The sequence below is a fragment of the Dermacentor albipictus genome, chromosome 7 (genome assembly GCF_038994185.2).
Source record: "Dermacentor albipictus isolate Rhodes 1998 colony chromosome 7, USDA_Dalb.pri_finalv2, whole genome shotgun sequence".
Lineage (NCBI taxonomy): Eukaryota > Metazoa > Arthropoda > Arachnida > Ixodida > Ixodidae > Dermacentor > Dermacentor albipictus.
In genome coordinates this window covers 44,527,610-44,553,877 of record NC_091827.1, presented here as the reverse complement: position 1 = coordinate 44,553,877, position 26,268 = coordinate 44,527,610, and the positions used below count along the sequence as shown (strand labels likewise).

General features: G+C 50.0%; 2 protein-coding genes and 1 non-coding gene across 3 annotated transcripts in view; 2 read left to right on the top strand and 1 right to left on the bottom strand.

The window, feature by feature from the left end:
- Hers (Histone gene-specific Epigenetic Repressor in late S phase) overlaps positions 1-26,268 on the bottom strand; it is a 302,932-nt gene that overhangs the window by 255,444 nt on the left and 21,220 nt on the right. The gene's annotated exons all lie outside the window — the stretch shown is intronic.
- LOC139047381 (ipis-1-like) lies at positions 48-26,268 on the top strand. Its single transcript, XM_070521207.1, has 6 exons — positions 48-408; positions 5,213-5,401; positions 5,967-6,206; positions 8,063-8,278; positions 16,480-16,669; positions 25,635-26,268. Exons 1-6 carry the CDS (start codon positions 136-138, stop codon positions 25,958-25,960), a joined length of 1,434 nt encoding a protein of 477 aa, XP_070377308.1. The 5' UTR covers positions 48-135; the 3' UTR covers positions 25,961-26,268.
- Positions 16,059-16,131, top strand: TRNAS-CGA (transfer RNA serine (anticodon CGA)). The gene has a single exon. It is a non-coding gene; the product is annotated as a tRNA-Ser (tRNA).

Below are 26,268 nucleotides of genomic sequence, written 5' to 3'. Positions count from 1 at the left end.
TCGGCGGGCACGCGCCGCGACATTTCGGGTCATCCCCATCGTGACCTGACACGCGCGCAAGTCGGTCACGTGACATCGGCGCGGGACGGGGCGGGCGCAGGCGGAGGAGGATCGACGTTTGCCGGGAGGAGAGCGATGCCGGGCCGGCTGGACAACGTGCGGCTCGCGGTGAACTGCTGCAACAGCCTGGGCCTGGACGTCTACTGCCGGTACACGAACGCCAAGCCGCTGGAGAACATGTTCTTCTCGCCGTACGCCCTGGCCGCGGGCCTGTCCATGACGCTGGCCGGCGCCCGCGACGCCACCGCCGAGGAGATCATGCGGCTCATGCACATCGACCGGGGGCTGTTCGAGACCCAGCGCGAGATGGTCGACCTCATCCGACAGCTGAGGAACGAGAGCGGGGAGGTGAGCGAGTGCACCCTTGCGAGGCGAGGGCGTCGGGGGGTTGATATGTCGCGCCGTAGCACAACATGGCGGATGTAGAAAATGGCGGATGTAGTAACATGGCGGATGTAGAAAATGGAACGTTTATTGTTCGCTCCGCGCGGGGATATATGTGAGGTCCATGACGTAAACGTCACGTGCCTAGAGCCCCGGATGATGTCCCAGGTTGCCAGCTGAAGACACAGCAGGGGTGGGAGTTCGCTAGGGTTGAGGATTGGGCGAGTTGGTACATTGCATTCTAAAGCTGGTGCAGCGCAGCAGAGAAAGGAAGAAAGAAGCCGAGCCGGCCAGATGAAGGAACAGAGCGCTCTGTTCCTTCATCTGGCCGGCTCGGGTTGTTTCATCCTTTCCCTGTTGTGCTGTACTAGCTTTAGAAGGGGGTGGGAGGGCTTGTACGCAGGGTCTTTCTCTCTTGAAATCGTGGAGCAGACATCATGCGCTTATACACTGTTGCGCAAATATTGCAATGAGGTGACATATTGTGGTACCAATAGTTCGATATAACACTTCGCACTGTTCTTTGCCTCATTATTAAAGAGCGAAAAACTGAATTTGCTTTCGTCCGCACCCTTGCGCCAGCTATATTGAAGCTTTAGAACGTGGCGGCTGCAGTATCGTTTCCGTTACCTGCAACCCGGCAAAGTAAGGCCCTTCGGGATTACGTTCCATCACTTGCTCGTGGGTGCATCCGAAAGTGCCGCAGACGAAGGCAATTTAGCTTTATTTTTTCTTAAAACCATGCAAGTATAACACTGCAATTACTATACTGGACGATCCGGATCATAAAATGCTGCGAAATTTGGGCACGAACAAAGCAGTATACGCGGTAAGCGCAAGATATTCTTCTACGATATTAAGAGAAAAAGGGGACGTCCCTGTATGCAGCCATTTTGTCGAGAGAAGCAAGCAAAAAAAAAAGGTGCTCCTTGTACTTGACACTGGCATCTGCACCAGCCAAGTGAAAGGGCTTGAGGGAATCGTATAGGTCGGTTCAGAAAAAAAAATGAAAATTTGAAAGAACAAAAAAAGATGGAATTCGGGGGTGTTTACGTTCCAGAACCTCGATGTGATTATGAGGTACACTGTAGTGGGTGGGCTCCGATTAATTTCCACCACCACTTGCGGTTCTTCAACGTGCACGCGTTGCACGCCACACGGGCGTTCTTGTTTCTCGCGCCCCCATCGAAATTCGACCCTGCCGACGTGACGTAGCATAAGGGATCACGTGGGTACAGCTGCCGCCGCCTCAGTTGCTTCGAAACGAGGGGAGCCGGCTAAGAACTAAGCTTTTAACAACGCCAAGGAAGCTTCCCCACACTGTAAAAACGTTTCCTGTCTTAAGGGTGCTTGTTTGTCGCGAGGTAGCACCCCTACTGTCAGCGCCTTACAAAAAGTTTATAGAGCACGACAGCGGAGCTCTAACTTTTCGTCCGACGACGGAAGCCTATAGTTGAAAACTATTGTACTCATTCTGACAGCGTTGGGCGCGAAGAAATACCCGACAGGAGATTATCACAGGGATAGATATGAAACTGCGTGCGTATTGTTCCATGCTTGTGGTAAGCCAAGGACCAATCGTATTGCCATCACAAACTGCCCTTGTTTTCAAGACACATACAGAACTGTCCCGGAGGGCCTCCGCGCGGTGGTCGTTGCAAACTGCCCCTCCGGGACAGTTCTGCGAGTGTCTCACACGAACCGCACGGTGGTTCGTTTGAGCACCGAGTGAAAAAACTACGAGAATCGCACCGTGTTATCCCTCATACCACGTCAGAGGCGCGCTCCCGGAAGATGGCGCCACGGCTTGTGCTCCCCCCCCCCCCATTTCTCTAACAAAAAGCTCAAGTGCGCGCACCGACGCGCATCGTGGTAAACGTTTCAGTTCCCTCCTCGAATAAAGAACAAAATAAGAAAGAAAAGAAAAAAAGAAGAAAAGAAAAAAAAGAAGAAAAAGGGAAAGAAAGGCACCTGCTGCTTCTCTATCGCGCGTGTTTTCGACAGCTCGATGAGGTGGCTTTCGCTCCTCCCCACTTTTTTCGCCAAGTTCCCGCCCTTTCCGTGCTTCAGCGCCCGCGGCTCGACCTGCAACCACGCCTGCAACGTACAGCTTGGAACTCCTGCCCGCTCCCCGCCCCCCTCTACCCTCTTCGCAGTTGCAGCACCCTCTGGTAACCGCTTTCAAGCACAGAAGTCTGTTTCTATAATAAAGGCCAAAATTACTGAAAAAATAGAAAACTATTTTGGAGTACAAGGATAACGTGATACACGGGGCTCGACATTTTTTTTTACAGTTGCTGAAAAAAGTAATGAAGCCAAACAGAGCAATATCTATAGGGGAAAAAATACTAGAGGAACAGGTATAGCTGTCGACGTTAATGCGGTCAGCCCTCAAGCAGTGTAGCGATGCACCGTGTACTGCTGACGATACCTCTACCATAGGTAGTGAGGGAAGTAGGCTGAGCGGGCTGATTGCACAAACAAGCCCACACCCCACAGCGTCTATATCTTCGAACGCCACAAGGAAAGCTTCGTTGTACGCGGCCTCCTAACCGCAGCCAGTCCTGCTGACTTCGAATGAACTGCGACAGTATGTGCACGGACGTCTCTATTTTTTTTTTTAGGCGAAGAACTTTTATTCTAATTGTCTGCTAGAAGAGCGCGCGTTCTCACTTTTATCGTTCGGACACGTAATTTTTTTAAGGCCTTACATTCCCCACGATGCGAAAGATCCGGCGAGCGTCCGGCCGGACATCCCATGGTAAGCAAACCCACGTGACCAACTGATGACGTCGCGTTGCCGACGCTGGGCCTGCTGCTGTTCGCAAGGCGAAATCCCACGGTGAACAGCCACGGCGTCGGACGGACGCCGTGGCCGACACCCAAAAAACCAAGCTGGCCCAATCCCAACATTGGATTAAGGTGGACTGAAGTGGATTAAGGCGGATTGATGTTGCTTAAGGTTGGTACGAATAGGGGCAAGGTGGATTAAGGTAGAGGTTTAACTTAAGGTGATAACTAAGAGAAGTCACTATGCTTTCGCATTCAAGTCACGTGCACTATGTGTGAGAAAGACGTGGACTAGATAGGCAGACAACAGCAGCACGCCAAAGTTGACGAACACATGTTTTAAGAATGCTAATGGCATTAAAAGGGACAGTAAAGAGAAAAGTGATTTATTATGTATCGGTAAATTATTGCTCTTCCAGAATATCAAAAATACGCTTGGTAAGCCAGAAAAGAAGAACGAAAAACACAAAGGACTGGTGGCGACGCCGCCTTGAAGCTCCCGCACCATCCAATCGTGACGTCATGAATTTTGACAGCGTCGCGCATAGGGTCCAGTTAATTCTTTAGCGCTAAAGATTCCTAAAGTTCCTTTAGAACGTCACGTTCTAAACGAGTCAAAAACCGAACATGGCAAGTTTCGCGAAACTTTGCTGAGCCAACGCGTATCAAATACGAAAAAATAATTTGAATGAAATCCGTGACGTCACACTGACGTACGGACTAGGGGGTTTCGGCGTGAAATAAAAAAAAACGAAACTTCGAGCTTCATTTTATCTTCTAATAAGCGACCTATTATAGCGTAAGTAAGGACAACGGAATTCTTTATCAGACTAACATGATTTATTGTTTCGCTTGAGTGTCACTTCAATAACTGCCTTGTGTAATTGAAATGTATAAATAGTAAGGAAAAGTGAAATAAAAGCCCGGAAATGTTGTGCAGCTGGCTGGGCTGGCACTGTCATTGCTATATTTAGTGCACCTGGCGTCGCTAGCTGCAGCACTTCGATTGCGTCATCAGTGCTCCTTAATTGCGGCACCGTCCGCACCAGTTCGTATCGCCGCGCAGCCACATATTGCACATATTAATACTGCATATCAATATTGCACATATGTGCACATATTGCGCATATTACGTCACATATTGCAATTTACGAATGGTGGCCGGCAAGTTTGTCAGACGCATCCACTTGGAATGAACACCCTGAATGGCGCTAGTTTGGAGATATGCGCCATCAAACCCGCCGTAATAAATGCCCTGTTGGTCCACTTGCTTTCGTAACAAGACGCTCTTTTATGCATTCAAGCACAAAAGTAACTGCCACGCCCGTGTATTTCGTTCCACACTTTGGAAAATATCTCGGAATAAGTGTAACCCCGGATAATTCGTTTCAAGTGGACGCATCTTGCGTTGTCGATCGTACTCGCCGGATCAAGTTTCGCAACATCGATAACGACACCGCGGGCTGCGTAGAGATGAGCGAGTGGCACAATGCTTATGTACGCACGTACGTAGACGACTCCCAGAGGAGAATTTCCGCGTGATTTTTTTTTATTGCGAAAGCAATACTGCTCGCACTTTCGGCCCATCGGTGGTCGTGGCGGCTCCTTCCACAGATGCGCGTCACGTGACCGTGTGACGTCACGCCATACCGAGAGACGGGGCCCCAGCTCGCGGCATCGATGGTGGAGGCGAAGCCTTGCGCGCCGCTGCTGGGGCGCTACCGAGAGAGGGCGCTCGCTGGTGTGACGTCACGCTAGGAGGATAAATGGGGCTACAGCTCGGCTCCTCGCAGTGGTCGGCGCGCTGCCTTGCGCTATGTCGGATGATGTATAGCCATAAGTTTAACAAAGGGCAACCATGTCCACACCATCAGCCGAACCAAGGCGCAGCCAAGGGTATTGTTTTCGCAATCTTCCAGGCTTAACCAAGCTAAGCCTTCAGCCATTTTTTTTTTCGTCTGAACAAAACCCTCGCCAGGTGGAGCTGCGGCTGGCGACGGGCGCGTTCGTGCGCCTCGGCTACCGGCCGACGGACGAGTACTGGGCGACGGTGCGACGCGTCTACGGCGGCACCGTGCACGAGGTGGACTTCGTCGAGGACTCGGAGATGGTGCGCCGCCAAATCAACAGCTGGGTGCGCGAGCACACCGACCACCAGGTCAAGGAGGTGGGTCGAATCAAACTGCAGGTTTTCCACGGTCATTATACATACCGTCTTGCTTTCGCGCAACAACTCCTTACTCATTATGCTCGCGCCGTTTCTGCAGGTAGGTGCTACGCGGCTGGGTGGATATTAGCAGGAAAAAAAAAACATCTTTCGGTGAATTATAGTTACGAACTTAGAGCACACGTAATTGCGAAATTGAAACCGAAAAGTATATAAAGTAGCATATGCAGTATGTAGACTAGCATATGCGACTTAACTGGATATGCGACTTAACGTTCCTTTCTTCGTTATACTGAGGCACAAGACCGGCACATACGTGGCTCAAAACAGGCTCTCGGGTTTCGGACCCTGGACTTCTCACCACTGGCGTCCAACACGAGCCTCGAACTTACAACCCAAAGATCAAGAACCTCACGCTCTACCGACCTCTTTACACAGCCTAAACTGCGTTTTTGCTGTGCTCTTCGGCGCCCCTTTTGGTCTTTGACGCGGGGAAGGAATCGCTCGTTTCTCCATAGATATGGTGACGTCTAGCCACCACAGTGCCCCGCTGACCGCCTCGCAGATCCTGACCCCCGGCTCGGTGACGTCAGCGACGCGCCTGTGCATCGTGAACGGGGTGCAGTTCCGCGCCATGTGGACGGACCCGTTCTACGAGACCGAGCTGCGGCGCCACGAGTTCCACGCCACCAACGAGGACGAGGAAGGCAGCGAGGTCGAGGTCGAGATGGTGGCGCGCATCGACGAGTACGGCTACATCGTCGACCGAGACCTGTGCTTCACCGCCGTGGAGGTCATACAGAAGGTCGGGGTCACCTGCCAGACCTACACGCTTTTTCTACTTTTTTTTAGCGGTGATCTCGTTTATCGTTCAACGCGCTGTTACATCAATGTTCGCGCGCCGTTGCAGCACCCCCGCACGATAGCGACAAGATTTCTCTCTCTCTCTCTCTCTCTCTCTCTCTCTCCCTTTGCCTGTTTTGAGTCGTGCGGTTAGAACGTAACTTCGGTTCCTTCAGTCGAAAGTCGGTGCTTTGTCATGTCGTTCTGTGTCTTTCTTTCATTCTGCGTATAGGTTTTCGCCTATACACTTTTGCAACACGAATTAGTGGCCACGGCGGCCGCATTTCGATGGGGGCGAAATGCGAAAACACCCGTGTGCTTAGATTTAGGTGCACGTTAAAGAACCCCAGGTGGTCGAAATTTCCGGAGTCCTCCACTACGGCGTGCCTCATAATCAGAAAGTGGTTTTGGCACGTAAAACCCCAAATATTATTATTATTAACACGAATTAGTACCAATTTGTCCAATTTGCTATTGTCCTTGGAGAGCTTGTCAGTATATTACCCTTTACGGAACGCCGGAACACACCAGAGACTTACTACGTGGACGGCAGAAGCAGCGCCGAAAGCGTTGTCCTATAGCTATGGCTGTAACACTTTGTTCAATCACAACGTGTTTGAAGCGTCTTTGTGCGGTATACACACGAATGTTCTCGTCGTAGGACCACATAAGCAAGCACTGTATCTCAACGATTAACTTGCTGTCGACTTCTTGCACCAGAGGCAAAGTAGAATGCGGTCGGACGTAACAACAGCAGCTCTACTTTCTCTGGTTGGAATAACCACTACAACATCAGGGAGGGGAGAAAGAAGGGGAGGGAGAGGGAGGCAGCTCGTGTCTACGTACGCGGTATTCCGTAAACGGTATGCCTGCAATGTACGCACAAGTCAAAGCATACTTGCCTCGCGTCGCAGCACAAGAGAGAAATGTTCACGGTCGATCACCCTTGGGCCGGATACGATCACTCTCGCGAGATCTCGTCGCGACTCGGCGCGGCACTGGAGACGTCAGTGTCTCTACACGGGCAACACTATTCCAGGCACTGTGCCCAAAGCGGCGCGCCTGGCACTGTGCCAGGAACGGTGTAGTGTAGCCTCGAGGACGCAGCCGCGTATATCGCGCCGGTTTACGAAAAAGCTCGCGAAAGTTGTCGTGTCTCCGAAAAGGAATCGGCCGAGAACGCAGCTCCGAGGGCATTCCCCCGTGCGTCAGCAGTTTACAACCGTTGCAGATATACAGGTATTGGACAACTTATTTACGTGTATTTATGAGTGCATTTATTTATTGGGGAGGCGAGAGCCCGTCAAGCTGGATATGTAACTTTTTCTCTCCCCCTCCCACATCCTTGGGATGGAAAATTAAGGTATCATCATCATTATTATTATTATTATTATTATTATTATTATTATTATTATTATTATTATGAGACCTTATGCAAGATATTAGCAGTGTGTTAAAGCTCACAATATAAGGAAATAAACGGCTCTCGAGGAATCGTATAATGAACATAGAGCAAGTTAGCGTGAAAGCACGGTATAATTGAGAAAAACAAAAAATCGCACGACAGACGGGCACCGTCATTCCTATAATTTCGAGTACAAAAAGTAAGATGAAAGAAAGAAAGAAAGTACGATCGAAGTATGATGCAACCGCACCGAAATCCTGTTGCTGGTATCTTCCGAAAATTCAGCAACCGAAAAAAAAAATGAAAGAACGAATTCGTGCGTTGTTATTAACGGGCATAACAGCGCACGCCTGCGTATGTATACCGACGCTGCCGCCCCCGCGCGTCGGTGTTCCTCGATCTCGTGGCCGCAGGGCGACAAGACGTCGCTGGTGATCGTGATGCCGCACCAGCGCCACGACTTCCACGTGCTGGAGGAGCGCCAGAACTTGGACAAGCTGCTGGACCTGCCGAAGCGCATGACGCGCACGCCGGACGTGGAGCTGTGCCTGCCCAGGCTCAAGCTGGACATGGGCCTGCGGCTGGAGTCCATACTGTACTACATGGGCCTGGACGACCTCTTCAGCGAGGTGCGCGCTGAGGGGGGGATGCGTGAAGGAAACGATGATGATTGTGATTTGGCGTTTTGCGGCACAGGAGCGAGCTATATGGCCACAGAGCGCCAAGCCAGTAGTTACATATAGCTGGACGCATGGATGAAACAAAGATGACGATGGTGGTGTTGGCGGTGTTTTCGCATATTGGGGCACAAGACCCTGATATACGGCCAAAGAGCGACAACCCAGTAATATTAAAGAGTTTTAGTTTAGGGAAGCAAGCGGCTTGCGCACGCAAGAACTAGGGGCGACGCTACTGCGCATGCGCGGACACTACCGTAGGTGTCAGCGCATGCGCAGTACCGCCGCCCCTAGTTCTTGCGTGCGCAAGCCGCTTGCGTCCCCTAATCTAAAGCTCTCTATTGACGTCGCCAACGGAGCGATGGTTTACCAAGGTTGGGCATAACGCGGCTGTAGAAAGGCCCAAAAGCAGTTCGCTGTAAATTGCGCAAAATATTGTTTATGTATTCCAAATTTAAGGCGATGACTACAGGGGTGTGCTATGGACATGTGCGTTAAAGAAAGGATGATATGCTAAGTTGCGTCGTCGGTAATAGTTTGGAAAGAAAGCACTACCACCTCAGCACAAGCCCCCATGCCGTTGAACACAATGGCCTGGATGAGCACAGCGCAAACACGTTAAATGCCAAGACTGTCGGCCGCAACACGTGACCATGTCGCGGTAACATTTAGTGCCTTCCGCGGCCGCGCCATCGCGGCGCGCTCAGCGAACGCTCTTCTAAAATGCGACGGCAAGAGAGAGAGTACACATTTATTTCGCAAAGCAAGTAGAAAACTCGTGGCTCAGTGGTTGCGACTCCGTCTCACACTCCGGAGACCCTGGTTCTATTCCCACCCAGCCCATCTTGCAAGTTGTTTTTTATTCAGTAAGTGCCTGCTGGGATTTATCGCTCACGGCCAACGCCACCGACACCGACGCCGGAGACACCGGCTTTTCTGCGACACGAGCTCCTTAACGCTATCGCGTTAAAATTTCCTCGATGAGTGGGGCCCTCAGTCCAGGGCTCCATTGCCATGCGCGACTTCGCGTGCCCGCTGGATCAGCCGCTGCTGTTCCTGCTGGCTTGCGCTGAGCAGCGCAGTCTCCCAAGAGGAAAGGGTAGGGTTGGGTATAGGAGGAACACCTGAAGGGTTAGGGCATTCCCACGTGGAGTGGTACACCGTGGGTTCGGCCCCACAGTGGGGACGATAGGAAGGGTAGAGGGTGGGTTGAGAGATATGTAGCATGTGGAGACAAGGAAAGGAATTGGTCTGCAGTTGCCGGCAGACAGCGGCATCTGCCCTATTAAGCGAAGGATGAGGAGGGGGGTAGTTATGGCGACTTTGTCGGTAGTACTCGAGCGTCTCGGTGTACTGCAACGTGCGCGCGGCTGCCGCACTCTGATATGCGCGTCGCAATGGAGACGACAAACGTGTACGTTGCGATGCAAGTCGAACGCCTTCACAACGAAGCGCTTGGGGCCTCCAGAGTAATTCGTTATACCGGTTGCTTCGTTGTACAAAGGTCGCGCGCCGCGCAGTTCACAATACAACCGGGACAGAATTATTCCCTCTTTATACAGTTAATTTCGTTGTAGAGGCGTTTGTATTACAAGCGCTCGACTGACAGCGAGTGAAGTCGCGCGATCGCATGGGGAGAAAAAATGTGAACGCGGCGATTGGACAAAAGCCCGCGAATAAGTGCGCGTCGATTAAAACCTACTGGGAACCAAGCACACTAGGGCCGAATCAAAAATCAAAAATGCAGGCCCAGGAGCGCCTTGTCATCGATCGTGCACGTGGTTGGGGCGCTTGTTTTGTGTTTCTTCTCTATTGAGGCGTATGCTGTCCTGTATGTTGTATGCGTAATTCCAAAGAATGGCATGCACTGTTCACTTCACGTTGTTGTTGTTGTTGTTGTCCTGAGTGGCCGTGGCACATACCCACAGTGGGGGATGCCGAGTGCTTTGTAGCCTCTGCCTTTACGGATGCATGAGCCCTTGCATTTGGGTGCGTGAGCCACTGATGATGATAGTTTTCTGTCGACGTTACGCCACGAAGGAATCCCAGGACTCTAGCCACAGACAGCTTCGCTGTAGAATGCAGCGGCCACGGTTCATTGTAAACGGATCGCATCCGGCGTTACCATAAACATTGCGATATACATGTGCAGCCTCTGGCGTGTTTCGCTGCGTCCAAAATAACCGACACCTATTCTTCCGGGCACCAATAAGCGGCACTAAAACAGTCTTTTATTTAAAAAAGAATCTTTGATGCAATGCGTGGCCGCCTAATTTTCGGCTGAAACATTTCCGTGTCAGAGGTGCACTGGGCGTACGCAGGAAGTCTAAGAGGCCTCCCGCGCCGATAGGGATAAAATTTTAAAGCATTCGTGCACTTATTTTTAAGTAGATCTTTGAAAAACAGTAATTAAAACATAATAAAATACGAGTGGCGAAATTTAATCCGTGTTGCCGGCGCTTACACGACAGTCTTTCGTATGCAAGATGTTTGTTGTCTCAGAACGTCAAGCTCAATCTATTGGAGGCGTCTTGGCTCTCTACAGAGCGTCCCAGCTAACGTTAGCCAACGGAAAAAAGAAAATAAAGAAAGAAAAATATTTGAGAAACACAATGCAAGATACTGTCACGCGGTGGTGACGTTGAAGAACACAGTAGCAAATACTGTGAAAGACAAAACTAACTTTTATTGGGCGAACCTGTGCCCACAAAAACAGGCTACACTTATAGCACAACGATAGCGGCGAACACGGTCGGCGATCGTCGAAAATCTGATCAGCGGGTCAAGCGCGTCGGCTTTTATACAGCAGTCGTCGAATGTTCCAGACTAATCGTTCGGACCCGCGTGCCTTCCACAAAGTTCTACACCATTCGCGCCAGGCGATGAAATCAGACAACACAAGGTTCGGCGACAACAGACAGCCGGGTAGAAGCATCGATAACTTTCCAGAAACTTCGGATACATGCAGGCGCGTCCCGCGCTGTGCGATAACATTTGTTAGGCGGCGAAACGTGGTCGCCCGATAAAGATGAGTACACGTGTCAATACGATCTCAACACCTACAGTGTTCGGTGGTCACATTCACTTCTGACGACCAAACGCCGAAGATCTTTGTGTTTTGTACCGTCTTTTTTTTTCTTTTGTTGCGTTGAACTGCTTGGCTAACATTAGCTGGGACACGCAGTACATTACCGGAGGCACGCATTGTATAGAGCTGATCGTTTATTCAGCACTGGCGGTGAAAAAAAGAAAGCTTACGCCGCGAGTTGCTGTAAGATCCGAAGCTGGAGACAAATTCACACGTACGTGTTTTAGCCAATCATATTTACGACAAAAAGGACGCATGTTTTCTTTTTTTTTGTAGGTTCATGTTCCACCGGCTAAGCAGCTTCCCGTTAAAGCGTAACGTTGAACTGCGCTTCCAAAAACTTGGAAGCGGCCCGCGCTACAGCACTCTAAACATGTTAGCCCATGGGCGCGCATGCCACAGTGCGATCACGTGTTTACCGTCCCGCAGGCGCAAATATTGACGGAAGAGTTCGTGACTTTCGTTAGGCCTTTTCGTCCCCGGGGAGCGTATAATAAAGGAAGGAGGCTCACGCGCTCGCACTCCGCGGCTGCATGGCGGGGGTAATTTCGAAATCGCCAAGCTTTATGCCACTTTGCTTTTCTTTCATCTTTTCCGCCCTCTGAGAAGATAAACAAACAAAAAGAAGCGCCGCGGTTCTTGTTGTGTGGAGAGCCAGGACAGCGCCACTCCGAAAGGATCAACCCCGGAACAACAAGTCACGCAGTCTGCTCGTCACCGTACAAAAATGACGCTGGACACGCAACGTTCACATCTCGGACACGGAGAGGGAGTCCCATACGCACGCAACTCTTAAATGACACAGCTGTCACGTTAGCTGTCGGTGCTGAGTAGTAGTAGTAGTAGTAGTAGTAGTAGTAGTAGTAGTAGTAGTAGTAGTAGTAGTAGTAATAATAATACTCATTCTTTTATTTTACAATACAAGGTATTGCCCCCGGGTTAGGGCAAAAGGAAGTGATTAACTTCCTGACGGGGTCGTTCTGGGTGCTGGCGCACAGAAAAACAAATACAACAGAGGTAAAAGTGTAAAACAACTACGGCCAACAGTTATGCGATAAAATGGAAAGAAAAAAAAAGGAATGAACAGGACCAACGGCTACGTAATGAACAACTTCACAGCAACAGCACACAATTGGGAGACGGATGATGATATGATGATATGTGGTGTTTTATGGCGCAAGGGCCAGTCATCTTGAGAGACGGAGAACATGTAAGGAGGGAGAGGGAAACTGGGAAGTCGGGAGAGAAGCGCCGCTATAGAAAGAAGGCTCCAGAGAAAAGTGCAAAGCTCGGAACAGACAGAAGGCGACACACGTTTTGAAAGATATATGAAGATGGAGAAAGCGACGGTTGCAAAGATTTTTTTTTTTAATTTGTGGAGATGCGAGCACCTGCTGGAAGACGCAAGAAGTGGAAGGGCTATACATAGGGGGTGATCATCTCTTAAATTTTATGGAATTAAATATATATATATATATATACAGTTGGAACATAGCATAATTCTAGTCCTTTATCTGGATTGTTCAGAGAGGCGGACATTAGTTGCGCGACAAATCGAAAGACCTATTCAACGAATTAACAAAAAACATCGCAAATCAATTCGCTAATTATTTACGTTACACCACATATCGCAATTAACGAATCGTAGCCAGCGAGTTTGTCAGACGTATCCACTTGGAATTAATTTCCAGAATGATGCTAGTTTGGAGATATGCGCCAACAAGCTCGCCGGAAGAAATGCACTGTTGGTTCACTTGCTTTTGTAACAAAACACTCTTTTATGCATTCAAGCACAAAAGTAACTGGTACGTCCACGTATTTCGTTCCACACTTTGGGAAATATCTCCAAATCGGCGTCACCCCGGATAATTTGTTTCAAGTGGACGCGTCTTGCAAAATCAACCGGCTACAATTCGTAAATTGCAATATGTGTCGTAAAGGCTAAAGGCGTAAAGGTAGGTGTCGTAAATTAAAAAGTTAATTAGGTAATTTTCGTTGATTAGTTGAATATGGATATCCATTGCATGTGATATTAACGTCCCTCTCTTCAAGTAATCCAGCTCAACGACAAGAATTATGCCACCTGCCACAGGCGATCTTTAAAAATTGCGTAAATCTAATAAGAGATCAATAAGAGTGTGTTCCTTGGTAGCCTTCTGCGGAACCAGCTGTGAAACTCAATCTATATAGTAGATCCGAGCATGCCATAATTCCACGAATGACTTTGCATAAAAAAAAAAGAGAAAGACGCCGGCACGACTAGTTCTGCAGCTACAGACGATGGAAGTGTAAGATGGCTATCCATTCTATGACGTAATAGTTCTGCGGAAGCCCGCAAGGTGGAGAGAAGTAATTACGGGAAAATGAGACATCGTGGTCCCGGACCAGGACGAATTTTTCTTCATCTGCGAGGCTTTTCTTTCGAGGAATCCGCATAGGTTACTTTTTGAAGCAATTGCTACGATTGGGTGGACGTCTCATCTTCCCTTAATTAATCCAGGCCATAGAAAAGGTTGTTGGTGCACGAGGTCAGAAAACGATGTTTATGTATACTCGCGAACTTTATCGGAACGCGCTAGAATTAAGAGGCTATTTAAAGCGCACACCACTGATGCGCAATCAAGTGACGGGAAACAGATGGACGTAAAATATTCGAGGAGGGAAAAGTGGGGTGCGCAAATCTCTCTTAAGTCTGAACACGGACCTGAGCGTGCGCAAGTCACGTGATGCTGTGCGGGCTAAGAGTGGGCGGAAAAGCTTAACGTACAGTACTAAAAAAAAAAAGAAGGCACACCGAGATCGCTTATTTCAAGAACTCTCGTCAACACCGCACGATCGACGTAATAAGGGAAGACCCTCCGTGGTTGCCAGTGGCTATGGTGTCGGGCTGCTGAGCACGAGGTCGCGGGATCGAATCCCGGCCACGGCGGCCGCATGTCGACGGGGGCGAAATGCGAAAACACCCGTGTACTTAGATTTAGGTACACGTTAGAGAACCCCAGGTGGTCGAAATTTCCGGAGTCCTCCACTACGGCGTGCCTCATAATCAGAAAGTGGTTTGGGCACGTAAAAACCCCATAATTTAATTTTTTAATTAATAAGGGAATATTAATAAATGAATCAATCAAACATTTATCATATAGTGTCCAGGCAAAGCTACGGAGCCTTTGCACTGGAGGTGCACTTCAAAAAAAAAATGCAATACACAAGACACAGTAAAGAAAGCATATGCAAATGTGCTAAGACCAAGCACTTCGAGGCAGGGAAACAAATGGGGAAAAAAGGGAAAAGGAGGCAGCCGTAAACGGGAGTCAATCATATACAATATAATTGTCTGTACACGTTCATAAAACGTGCAGATATGGGGAATGAACTCTGAAATGCGTCAATACAGGCAGGATACTTATTAGTTTTGTTTATTTCACGCCGAGTCACAGGGCAGTCACAATATATATATATATATATATATATATGCTGCGACAGGTCACGTAGAAAACACGTCATGCTGCCTGGTGTTCTTTTGTTGCACGGAAAATCGTACACGATCAAGAAGCTAATTGTCCATTGTATCGTGCGATGAACGCAAAAAAAAAAGGAAAGAAATGGTGGGGGGGGACGTTATTTACATTACTTCATACGCATATGCGTTTAACAACCGAGAGACTTGTGCATTAAAAACAACTGAAATGCGAATAATCGTATTTGGTTCACCAGGATGATGACAGCTAATGACCCAAAGCAACAGCGCGTCACCGCAAGCACGTAGTATATAGGTTTTTTTTCCTTGTTAAGTGAGCTACAACACTTAAAGCCCATCAATAAACTAAATAAAATGTTTTTTTTTTTATTTAGGGGCTTCCATAGCCCCACACATTGCTTTAAAGGAATTCGAACATGGTGAGCTTGGCCAAATAATACGTTCTTTTGCGTGTATAAATCGAGAAGACAAATTTCGTAAGGCTGCGTATATGGCAATCCACGCTTGCTTCACGACTGGAAATTGCTGTGCACAGATATTTCCAGTCGTTAAATAAGCGTGGCTTGCCATATGCAGCCTCACGAAATTTGTTTTATCGATTTCTGCGCTCACGGATTCGCGTATGAACTGGTCCGTCACTTGCATACCTCGTTCTCTCCTGGTAGACGGCGGCGGTTGTTACCCTCACAAGTATTGGAACCACAGGTCGGCAAAATGAACGGAAGTGTAACTCAGACTCCCCCCGCTTCACAATTTTTTTTTTGTTTTGTTTTCCTTAACGGCTCACTAGGACTCACACTCACTAGAATTCTACTCAGCCGGGCACACCAGAACTCAAGCTCAAACATGCTTCTAGACTCTGCGGGGCTCACTCGGATTCAAACTCGCCAAAATTCTACGCAGCCGGACTCGTTCGGACTCGAACTCACACTCACTGAACGGTCGGTCCGAGTCTGAGCGAGTCCACTCATGAGTGAGTTCGCCGACCTATTATTGGAACAGAAACGAATATTCTACAACTTCGAATAGCGAATTCTCGAATAGAATAGCAAATACACTATATATATATATATATATATATATATATATATATATATATATATATATATATATATATATATATACTAGTACACATAAATACCCAAGAAAGTGGATGGGGAAACAGCGCCGCGGTAGCTCAATTGGTAGAGCATCGCACGCGAAATGCGAAGGTTGTGGGTTCGGTTCCCACCTGCGGCAAGTTGTTTTTTCATCCACTTTAATTTCCATTAATTTATCATTACTTTATTTCATTTATTAAGCACATGCAATTTCCCCTATGTTGTTCTTTGTGTCAGTGTTTGTTGGCTTCTCATTATATGACTATATATATATATATATATACTTACTAATGGACTCGGATTACGTATGTCCGTCTCCATCCTTCGGAAGGCCCTTCCAAAATACGACTGCTCGAACTGTCGGAACTCGACGGCAACCCCGACTTGTGGAATGCGTCGTTGGCGTGGCTATATAGAGTCGTGTGTACGCGACGGAAGGGTCAGGTGGTACGTACGCCTTCGCTGACGGCCGCCACCGATGTCGCAGCGGGCCAACCTGTCCGGGATGTTCGGCGACGGGGTGAACATGCACGCCACGGAGTGGGTCCACCACGCGGTCGCCGACATGGTCAACGACCCGAGGAAGCCGCGCCGCTACTCGTTCTGTTCCACGGGGGACTCCTCGCCGCCCGACGCCGCCAGCCGGTCGCCCGAGGAAGAGCTCAGTCCGCCCCCAGGTGCGCGCAGGTTTGGCACTCTCGCGTATACCTATATACCGGCTGTCACACTAACCCCACAATAAACGTCGCATTGCGAATAAGGAAAAAAAATGACTGTGGCTTAGCTAAGGTTAAGCCCAGGATGCGAAGCATACTAGCCTTCATTTTAACGCGACAGCGTTAAGGAGCTCGTGTCGCAGAAAAGCCGGTGTCGTCGGCGTCGGCTCAGGCGTGTGGCGCTTGCAGGCGCACATTTCGTTGTCGCGCCGAACGCTGCGTTGCTCGACGCTCACCGCGTCCGATGCGGGGGGCGACGCCGCGAGCGACGGCGCGAGTTGGAGCCCCGTTTCTCCTCTGTCGTGACGTCACGGTGTCACGTGGTATTGAAGGCGACACCGCCGCGCCTGAGGAGCTGGGTTGAGCTCTAGTAATATGCTTCGCATAAAAGAAAGTCGCAGTTTCGCCCGACAGGCGGGAAGCATTGATTGATAGCGACAGCCAAGCATTATATGGACACGAAGCGAGGTTCGTAGATTCATAGGCCCTATAAACTGCGGCATAAACAGTCGCTTAATTACTAATTAGAGAGTCACGATGTCACCGCAACGCACAGACAAACACGAACAGAAATCACTACCGATTACCGCGAACCCTTGCGGTCGCAATGCTGGCGCGATGGGAAGCGCGCCGGGCAGCGGGTAGCGAACACCTCGTGCTGCCTCTTCTCGCTTCACCGTTTCAACTGTTCCACGTCTCCGAAACTCAGATTACGCGACATTCAACGCTGTAGTTTCACCCGGAGACAGCGCGAACGAAGCCATCAGCCATCACGGCTCGACCCGAACCTTGGCGCCCGGCGCAGACGACCTGCCACCTAGAGGCGCGCGGACAGCCGCGCATGCGCAGCCACGGCCGCCAGCTACGAGGAAACGTGTCCTCCTCCCCGGTAGCGCGCGCTCGATCACGTGACCTCCGACACTAGGGAGCGCGGTATGATGCATGCCACACTCCGAATGTCGGAGGTCACGCTGCAATCGAGCGTCATGCGCGCATCGAGCTGCCCATCCTTCTCAAGTTCACCCTCGCATCCTCAGCACACGGCATGCAGGCCGCTCACCCTCCTGGCACTTGTAATTGATACGGAACACGACGGCGACGGCGGAAATTCGCCCGTATATCATCATCATCATGCTGATTACGCCCACTGCAGGGCAAAGGCCTCTCCCATACTTCTCCAACTACCCCGGTCATGTACTAACTGTGTCCATGTTGTCCCTGCAAACTTCTTAATCTCATCCGCCCACCTAACTTTCTGCCGCCCTCTGCTACGCTTCCCTTCCCTTGGAATCCAGTCCGTAACCCTTAATGACCATCGGTTATCTTCCCTCCTCATTACATGTCCAGCACATGCCCATTTCTTTTTCTTGATTTCAACTAAGATATCAGATATACTGTCTAAATAATTGCCATCGCAATAAATGTGAAGCGCGAAACACGTGGGCCTAACAAATTCTTCGCGCCACTAATCGTAGCAGAAGCTTGATGTGGGCGAGGTGGTTTTGCATATACTTGAAGAAAAGAGCGCTGTACGAAGAAGCGGATTAAAAGAGGAACATGTACGACGGACAAGGCGTCTTGTCCGTCGTACATGTTCCTCCTTTAATCCGCGTCTTTGTAGCGCTCTTTTCTACAAGCACACTAATCGTAACACGGCCTCCATCGAGGTTTCGAAATATTTTCGACAAGTCGCAAACGGTTCGCCATAGCAATCCGCGAGCAGTCAAACCGTCCGGATGCGTCGGGCGACGCGTCGGAATGGCATAGCGCTGCTCGGACTGTTCGAACCCGCCGCAACACTTCTCGGACGCAGTTTGCACGACCACGTATAGTCGAACCGACCATAGGGCTGCTCGATTGATCGATTAACTTTCCGGTTAATCGATTAGTGCTCGAACTGTTTACTGCGTCAGAAATCATTCGGACACGCGAATTTTCGCCGCTGCCGTGATGCTTCGAATAATACACAGCGTTCGGCGCGACAACGAAATGTGCGCCTGAGCAAGCGACGCACGCCTGAGCCTTAGAAACAGCTCGTTTCTAAGGCAACACCACGTTCACTAAAGGCGCTTTTGTACGGCTTTGAAGCATCGAACTCGTGGCTGAGTGGTAGAGTCTCCGTCTCACACTCCGGAGACCCTGGTTCGATTCCCACCCAGCCCATCTTGCAAGTTGTTTTTTATTCATGGAGTGCCTGCTGAGATTTATCGCTCACGGCCAACGCCGCCGACACCGACACTGACGCCGACGACACCGGCTTTTCTGCGACACGAGCTCCTTAACGCTGTCGCGTTAAAAGTCCGCAGTGCGAGGGGAATGTGGGCGGCTCGGGTGCCGGCCGCATGCTGCACGGTGCGAGCACAACACTCTTAAAACGGTTGCACCCTTTGGGGTGTATATTTGTCCCGCAACACTCTTAGAAACATTTATACCTTTTGGGGCGTATCTTGTCCCACAACAATAATCGTCATCCGAGCTGCCCGCGTTTCCTTTCTTTAACGCTACGAGCCCGGTACTTTCCACTCACGAACGGCATGCGCCTTATCGGTGTGACGCAGCGTTCTCGACAGGAAAGTAGCGAGCGCCGAGTTTTCAAGAAAGGAAACGCAAGCAAGGCAGATGACGATTATTGTTGTGGGACAAATATACACCCCAAAGGGTGCAACCGTTTTAAGAGTGTATTGTTGTGGGACAAGATACGCCCCAAAGGGTGTAAATTTTTTTACAGTGAAGCAGGCGAAGGTGAGCCAAGAAAGGCATGCGGATTGATGCGCGCAGTCTTCCCGCGGGCGGAGCAAACCTAGTCTGGCAACGTTGGGCGCAGCATACGGCGAGGTCGCGCGATGGTACAGTGTACACTCTAAGAACAGTTTACACCCTTTGGCTTGCCCCTTCTGCCCCACAAAAATAATCGTCATCTGCCTTGATGCGTTTCCTTTCTTTATCGCTGCGAGCCCGGAACTTTCCAGTGACGAACGGCACGCGCGTTATCAGAAGAGGCACTCCAAAGGGTGTAAACTGTTCTATGCTGATAACGCCGTTCGTTACTGGAAAGTTCCGGGCTCGCAGCGATAAAGAAAGGAAACGCATCAAGGCAGATGACGATTATTTTTGTGTGGCAGAAGGGGCAAGCCAAAGGGTGTAAACTGTTCTTAGAGTGTATGGCGATGGAGCGTGCGTCTCCCGTCGCTAGCATGTTCTCTAGCAGTGCCAAATGTTGCCCGGTTTTGGCGACTTCAAGCCCAATTAGCTACATTTAGAGGCTCCTGGCGACCAGGAATCGTTGGTGGCGACTTGGCTGCTCTCTAGTGGCGGTGGTAAATTGTTACAGGTAGTGTACAAATCGCACTCCTTTCGACGGCTCCCTCGAAGAAACGGCGCCAAAAGCCAGATCTCAAAGGTCATGCTTTTGTGTTTTCCAAGCGGCGGAAGAAAAATTCGGGAGCTAAAAATATATGAGAGCGGCTTGTTGGGCTAGTTGGTAGATGGTTATACCAGGAGAATACCAGCAAACTCGAAAGTAGAAAATTCGAGAAGCAGACAAAGACCAGCCACCTTCCTGTCGCTTTGTCATTGTCTGCTTCTCGATTTTTCTACTTTCAAGTTTGCTGGCATTCTCCTACAAAATATATATAGCTGCCATATGGCTAGAGGGCCTTTTCGACTTCTCCTCCCGGGCTGTCCACGGCTGCCCGAGGCACTTCATACGCGACGCTCATTGGCTGAAATCACCGCCTCGGGCAGCCCGGGCCTGTCGTGGACGAATAATTGAAGATGCCCATTGAGTTTCTCTAATAGGTGGCGTACAGCAGCTCTCTCTGAATAACAGCAATTACCTAATCTCAAATACGACGCTTTTGAGTGCTGCCCTGGACGGAAACAGCATGTACGCGGTGTTCACATCCTACTGCCCCACGATTACCTCGGTATAGCGAATGGCGCCGGAAGCGACTGCAACAACCAAAAACGCGTCGTGGCAGCCATGACAGTACAGGTGCCAGTGTCTATGCGTGTTCTTTAAAGGCGCTTGAGACTGTATACCAGGGGGAGTAGAACGTGTGTGACGTCATAGTTTGCACGGGAACGTCTGGAGAGAAGTCACTGCAGGTGGTGCTTGTATGGCGCGCAGCTAGTTGGACTGTCCTGAAACTGGCGACACCCCTTCCATGGTAGAGTGTATAAGCGCGACTGGACGAGGACGAAGAAAGAAACAGATACACAGACACAGCGCTTCACTTTAAACTATGGATTTTATTTTCTCACGCATCGATAAATATATACCGTGCGAGCGGAAAGAAACGTAACAGCAACCCCATAACCCCTTCGGCTATGCGACGGCAGGCAAGTCTGCGTTGGAAATTGTCAAAGAATGTCAGCTATAGTCATTATGGTAAATTGTGATGCAACCATACGTGATAACTTTCGTTTTGCTCTGTTGTTCCCGTCTGCCATCCGTGCGGCAGAAGACTAGAGGTCTTTTTGGCCTTTCCGTTTTTCGTTTTGCGTCAAAAAAGGAAAAAAAATGTAAATTATTGGTTCACCGCACCGTGGCTACGTTTCTGGCTGTCGAATAAATCTTTTGCCACAGTTGGCGACATTTTTCGGCTACTTCTCGGAATTTCTCGGCTACATTTTTTTCCCCGATGACCTGGCAACCCTGTGGGTCTGTAAGTGCGCACCGCTGTCCGCGCGCGATTCACTGCAAAATAATTTGCACCCTTAAAAAAGTGGAAAACGTGTAAATGTGTAAATAAACTCCCACCGTTAGGGTGTGATTTATATAACGGAGAGTCTAAGGGTGTGAGTGAAGAGACATTTACACCCTTTTTCACTTTTAAGGGCATAAATTATTTTTACCATGTATACTTGAAGGTGACCGCGGCAGGTGCCACGCTATAACACTGTAAAATAATTTACACCCTAAAAAGTGAAAAAGGGGTGTAAACGTGTTTATAACTCACACCCTTAGGGTGTCCGTTATATAGATGATACCCTAAGGCTGTGAGTTATAAACACATTTACACCCTTTTTTTCACTTTTTAGGGTGTAAATTATTTTACACTGCATGGAACGGCAAGGCTTATCAGGATGGCTGGTGGCTTCACGCGCGCACTCTTTCCTCGCGCGCCTGTATAGCGTCGGAGGTCACGTGATCTCAAGTTTCAGACACGTGGTGCAGTTGAAAAGTGAAGTCGAGCTGCGTTCACTTTTTGGGCGCCGGTGTTCCTCGCGACGCTGCACTGCTGTGACAGCGTGCGCTGCAGTGTAGCGGTCAGCGAGCGACATCTGTCCATGCTCAGTTAATTAGTTGGCGAATGTTTACTGCAACTGACCCATAAAGCTTACGTGTGCCTTATTTCGTGTAATTGTCTAATACACTGTAAAATAATTTACACTCTTAAAAGTAAAAAGGGTGTAACTGTTTCTAAAACTCACACCGCTATAGGGTGGGATTTATGTAACGGACACCCTAAGGGTGTGAGTTATAGACACATTTACACCCTTTTTCACTAAGGGTGTAAATTATTTTACAGTGTACGTTGCTATCGATACTTCGCCGTTCGGACGAAGCTGCGTTCTTCTTGTTTATTATTAATGTCATTATTTTTTTATCGCCATTAATCGGCTGCAGTTGCATGAGAAAAAGGCAAACGTTGGCACCAACGTCCCCGCTTGTCTTGCTCGGTAACAAAGGAACGGCTGATTGAGCTTCGATTAAACGTTCCGGCTAAGATGGCGCCTGTGGATTTCTCGAGGAGGTTCGGAACTCTCGGGATAAACTCCACGAATGCATTCGCGCTGCACTTCGAGCCGACGGAGAGGTTAAACTTCAGTTTCTGCATCATCGATCATCATCATCATCATCATCATCATCAACAACAACAACATCATCATCCTGGCTACGCCCACTGCAGGGCAAAGGCCTGTCCCATACTTCTCCAACTACCCCGGTCATGTGCTAATTGTGGCCATGTTGTGCCTGCAAACTTCTTACTTAATCTCGTCCGCCCACCTAACTTACTGCCGCCCCCTGCTACGCTTCCCTTCCCTTGGAATCCAGTCCGTAACCCTTAATGACCATCCGTTATCTTCCCTCCCTATTACATGCCTTGCCCATATGCCCACTTCTTTTTCTTGATTTCAACTAAGATGTCGCTAACTCGCGTTTGCTCCCTCACCCAATCTGCTCTCTTCTTAAGCCTTCCCCCCTCCGCCACGTTAAAGAAAATGCCAGGTGGTTAAAAACTAAACGGGGATGTCGACCGCTACCACGTGCCTCGTAATCTGATTTTAATTAATGTCTTTAATGGCGTTCCGGCATTGTCGGGTTAAAGTGGAGAACACGCGTGTATGGAAACCGCCCAACCCGTTCGACGACGTGTCTTTACATGTACAGCTGTCTTCCATAAGGGTGCTGGAAGACCTTCACCTCCGGAAACCTAAGGAAAGCCGTTGGCGGAAATTTGTCTGACGTCTTGTTGGTACACGGGTACACGACCATACGCTTCACACTTGGGAGCTATAGGCAGGGTTCGGAAATACGCAACTATATAGATCGCGATCATAGACTTCTCGATAGTCGCGCATTTTTTTCGCAGCTGTAAAAGGTCACGCGTCGCGCGCAGCCGCGGAGTGCAGTCATTTCTGATTTCATCTAACTATGCAGAATTACTATATATATATATATATATATATATATATATATATATATATATATATATATATATATATATGTGTGTGTGTGTGTGTGTGTGTGTGCAGTTCACGTATTACAGCTTACTACAAGTCGTGCACGTATGAGGTTGCACATCGAGTCACTCATTATTTGTGCCCATTCGTGCTCCCAGCATACGACGTGCGCTATCTCGAGTGGTAAATAGTTCCAGATGTGCAAGACATTTTATGCGAAGCATATTACGAGAGCTCAACCCAGCTCCTCAGGCGCGGCGGTGTCGCCTTGAAACCACGTGACACCGTGACGTCACGACAGAGAAGTGGCTTTGGCTCAACTCTTGCAAGACGGGCTGGGTGGGAATCGAACCAGGGTCTCCGGAGTGTGGGACGGAGACGCTACCACTGAGCCACGAGTACGATGCTTCAAAGCGGTACAAAAGCGCCTCTAGTGAATGCGGTGTTGCCTTAGAAACGAGCTGTTTCTAAGGCGTGCGTCTCTTGCTCAGGCGCACATTTCGTTGCCGCGCCGAACGCTGCTTTGCTCGACGCTCACCGCGTCCAATGCGGGGCGCGTAGTCGCTGCCCTGTAGCCCATTGTCTTACACCCCTTGGCGGGTCGACGGGAACGCTGTCGCGTTCCACTCTTGAAGGCGAAGCAGTAATGCATGAGTTGTTTCTTCGTCTAGCCGAACCAAATATAGCCAAGCAACAGCAGTTCACCAGGCTAAACAGTGGTTCAACAACTAAAATAAAGGCTACTATGCTTCGCATCCTGGGCTTAACCTTACCTAAGCCACTGCCATTTTTTTATGTAAGACTATAGTTCACATTTTGCGACATTAAAAAAATGAGACAGTATTGCATCGGGCGATACGTCGTACACATTTATGTACTTCTTTCGTACGTGACACACTATTTCTTGGTCGCGAAGTGCGAGCAGTGAGATATAGGTCTCTCTCTAAAAAAATTATAATTAAACTACGGGGTTTTAACGTGACAGAACCGCGACCTAACAAAGAGGCATGCCGTAGTGGGGGACTCCGGAAATTCGGACCACCTGGGGTTCTTTAACGTGCTCTCCCGATGCCATGCACAGGACACCGGCGTTTTTTCGCATTTCGCCCCCGTCGAAACGCGGCCGGGATTCGATCCTGCGACCTTCGTGCTTAGTACTGCAACACCCGCTAAACCACCACGGAGGGTTAGTCTCTCTAACCATCGTAGCGTTTGCCTTGTTATATGTGTGAAACGGAGTGCACGCGTAGTCGTAGACGCGGTTTCTTAAGTCCCAACCACAAGGAACAAGTTTACGACGGATTATGCGACGTCGGCGCCGGCCGGCGTCGTCAAGGGCAACGCCACGACGGGGGCGATGCTCGCATCGACGCCCGCTCGCGCCAGATCACAGCGCCCACACGCGCCCGAAGGGGGCGCTCGCAAGTATATGAAATCCGGCCGGCGTACGCCGGACGAGAGACAGAGAGATTAGTTGAGAAAGAAACGAACATAAAAGCCTGGCTGACTTTACCGTAACTGTCGTGTCGGTCAGCAGTGTGGGAAAAGGAGAAGGGACGCAAAGAAGGACAGAGATAGGAAGTTAGGGAGCGCTTGGAACTCAGCTCTCCCGGCATAGGATGCTGACACTTACAGACGCGCTTAGTAGAAACGCGGAAAGCAACAATTAGTCCCGTGTCACCCGCTATACCTCGCGAACGCGAATCCCGCCATACCTCGCGTTCACGCCTTTCGATCCCCGGCAGACTAAAACCCCTTAAACTTCGCAAAGTATTGACACTCTCCTCCTCTGGCTTCACTCCTCCTCGTTTCTCCTCTCTTTCACGCTCCCTCTTCGACCAAGGCGCCGCCTACACTGCTCGAGCGTAGCAACGGCGCCAACATACGCTCCTCGCCACTCCGTAGACGCTTCTCGAGCAAAAATGGCGCTGATGCACGGCGCGAGCGCCCACGTGATGCTATTAGGCCAATAGCGACGCGGCGTCGGCCTCGGCCAGAGCGCGCGGGGAGGAGGCGGCATTCCTCAAAGCGTGGCAGTACTTTACGAAGTTTACGGGGCTTTACGGCAGACGACGCAGCGCGACGCCGACCGGCGCCCCATGAAGTCCGTCTGCTCCATGTGGTTGGGCGCTCCATGTGGTTGGGCCATGTGGTTGGGCGAGCAGCGCGGCGCGCGCGCGCGCGTGCGCTCCTCGAAACCGTTTCGATTACGACGACTCGAAAAAACCCTTCGCAGCTTCGGCGCTGGCGCGACGCCGCAGCAGCACGGCGAGCCGCGGCAGCAACGAGGAGTCGCCGCTGGCCGCGTCCGCCATCGCCGAGGCCGTCGAGGCGGCGACGCGGCGGCGCGGCAGCGGCAGCGCCACGCCGCCCAGCGCCGCGGCGCAGCCCAAGACCAGCTGCCTGAAGAAGGAGGGAACGAAGACCAAGGCGCGCGTGCGCCGGACCAGCACGGTACGCACCACCATCCCGTTCGTGGTGAACAGGCCGTTCATCTTCTACGTGCTGCACCGGGAGCTGTCCCTGCTGCTCTTCATGGGGGTCGTCAAGAGGATCGCCTGATCCTCGAGGAATGTCGTTATAGTGTCCCGCCATGCGCGCGCGACACCTTTTGACACGTCCTCCCCCGCGCCCGGGTCGCCTATACAGGGGGGCGACCCGTTACTTCAACAGAAAAATTTTGGGAGGTGCGAATTCCTTGTAAGGACACATCGCGCCCCTTGTAGTTATAGCTGCGGCGATTCCATTGCTTTTCTATATAGTATAGCTATCTGCGTGTTTATTTTGCGGCCGAAAAAAAAAAGACGGTCGGTGTACGTCTATTTTGTGCAACATAAAATTATTTGCGGATTTTTCTTCTCATCCCCAAA

Coding starts and splice junctions, on each gene's coding strand:
- LOC139047381 (XM_070521207.1), top strand. CDS start 136: ATGCCGGGCCGGCTGGACAACGTGCGGCTCGCGGTGAACTGCTGCAAC. Junction 6,207..8,062: donor CCGTGGAGGTCATACAGAAG/GTCGGGGTCACC, acceptor TCGTGGCCGCAG/GGCGACAAGACGTCGCTGGT. Junction 8,279..16,479: donor TGGACGACCTCTTCAGCGAG/GTGCGCGCTGAG, acceptor CCGATGTCGCAG/CGGGCCAACCTGTCCGGGAT.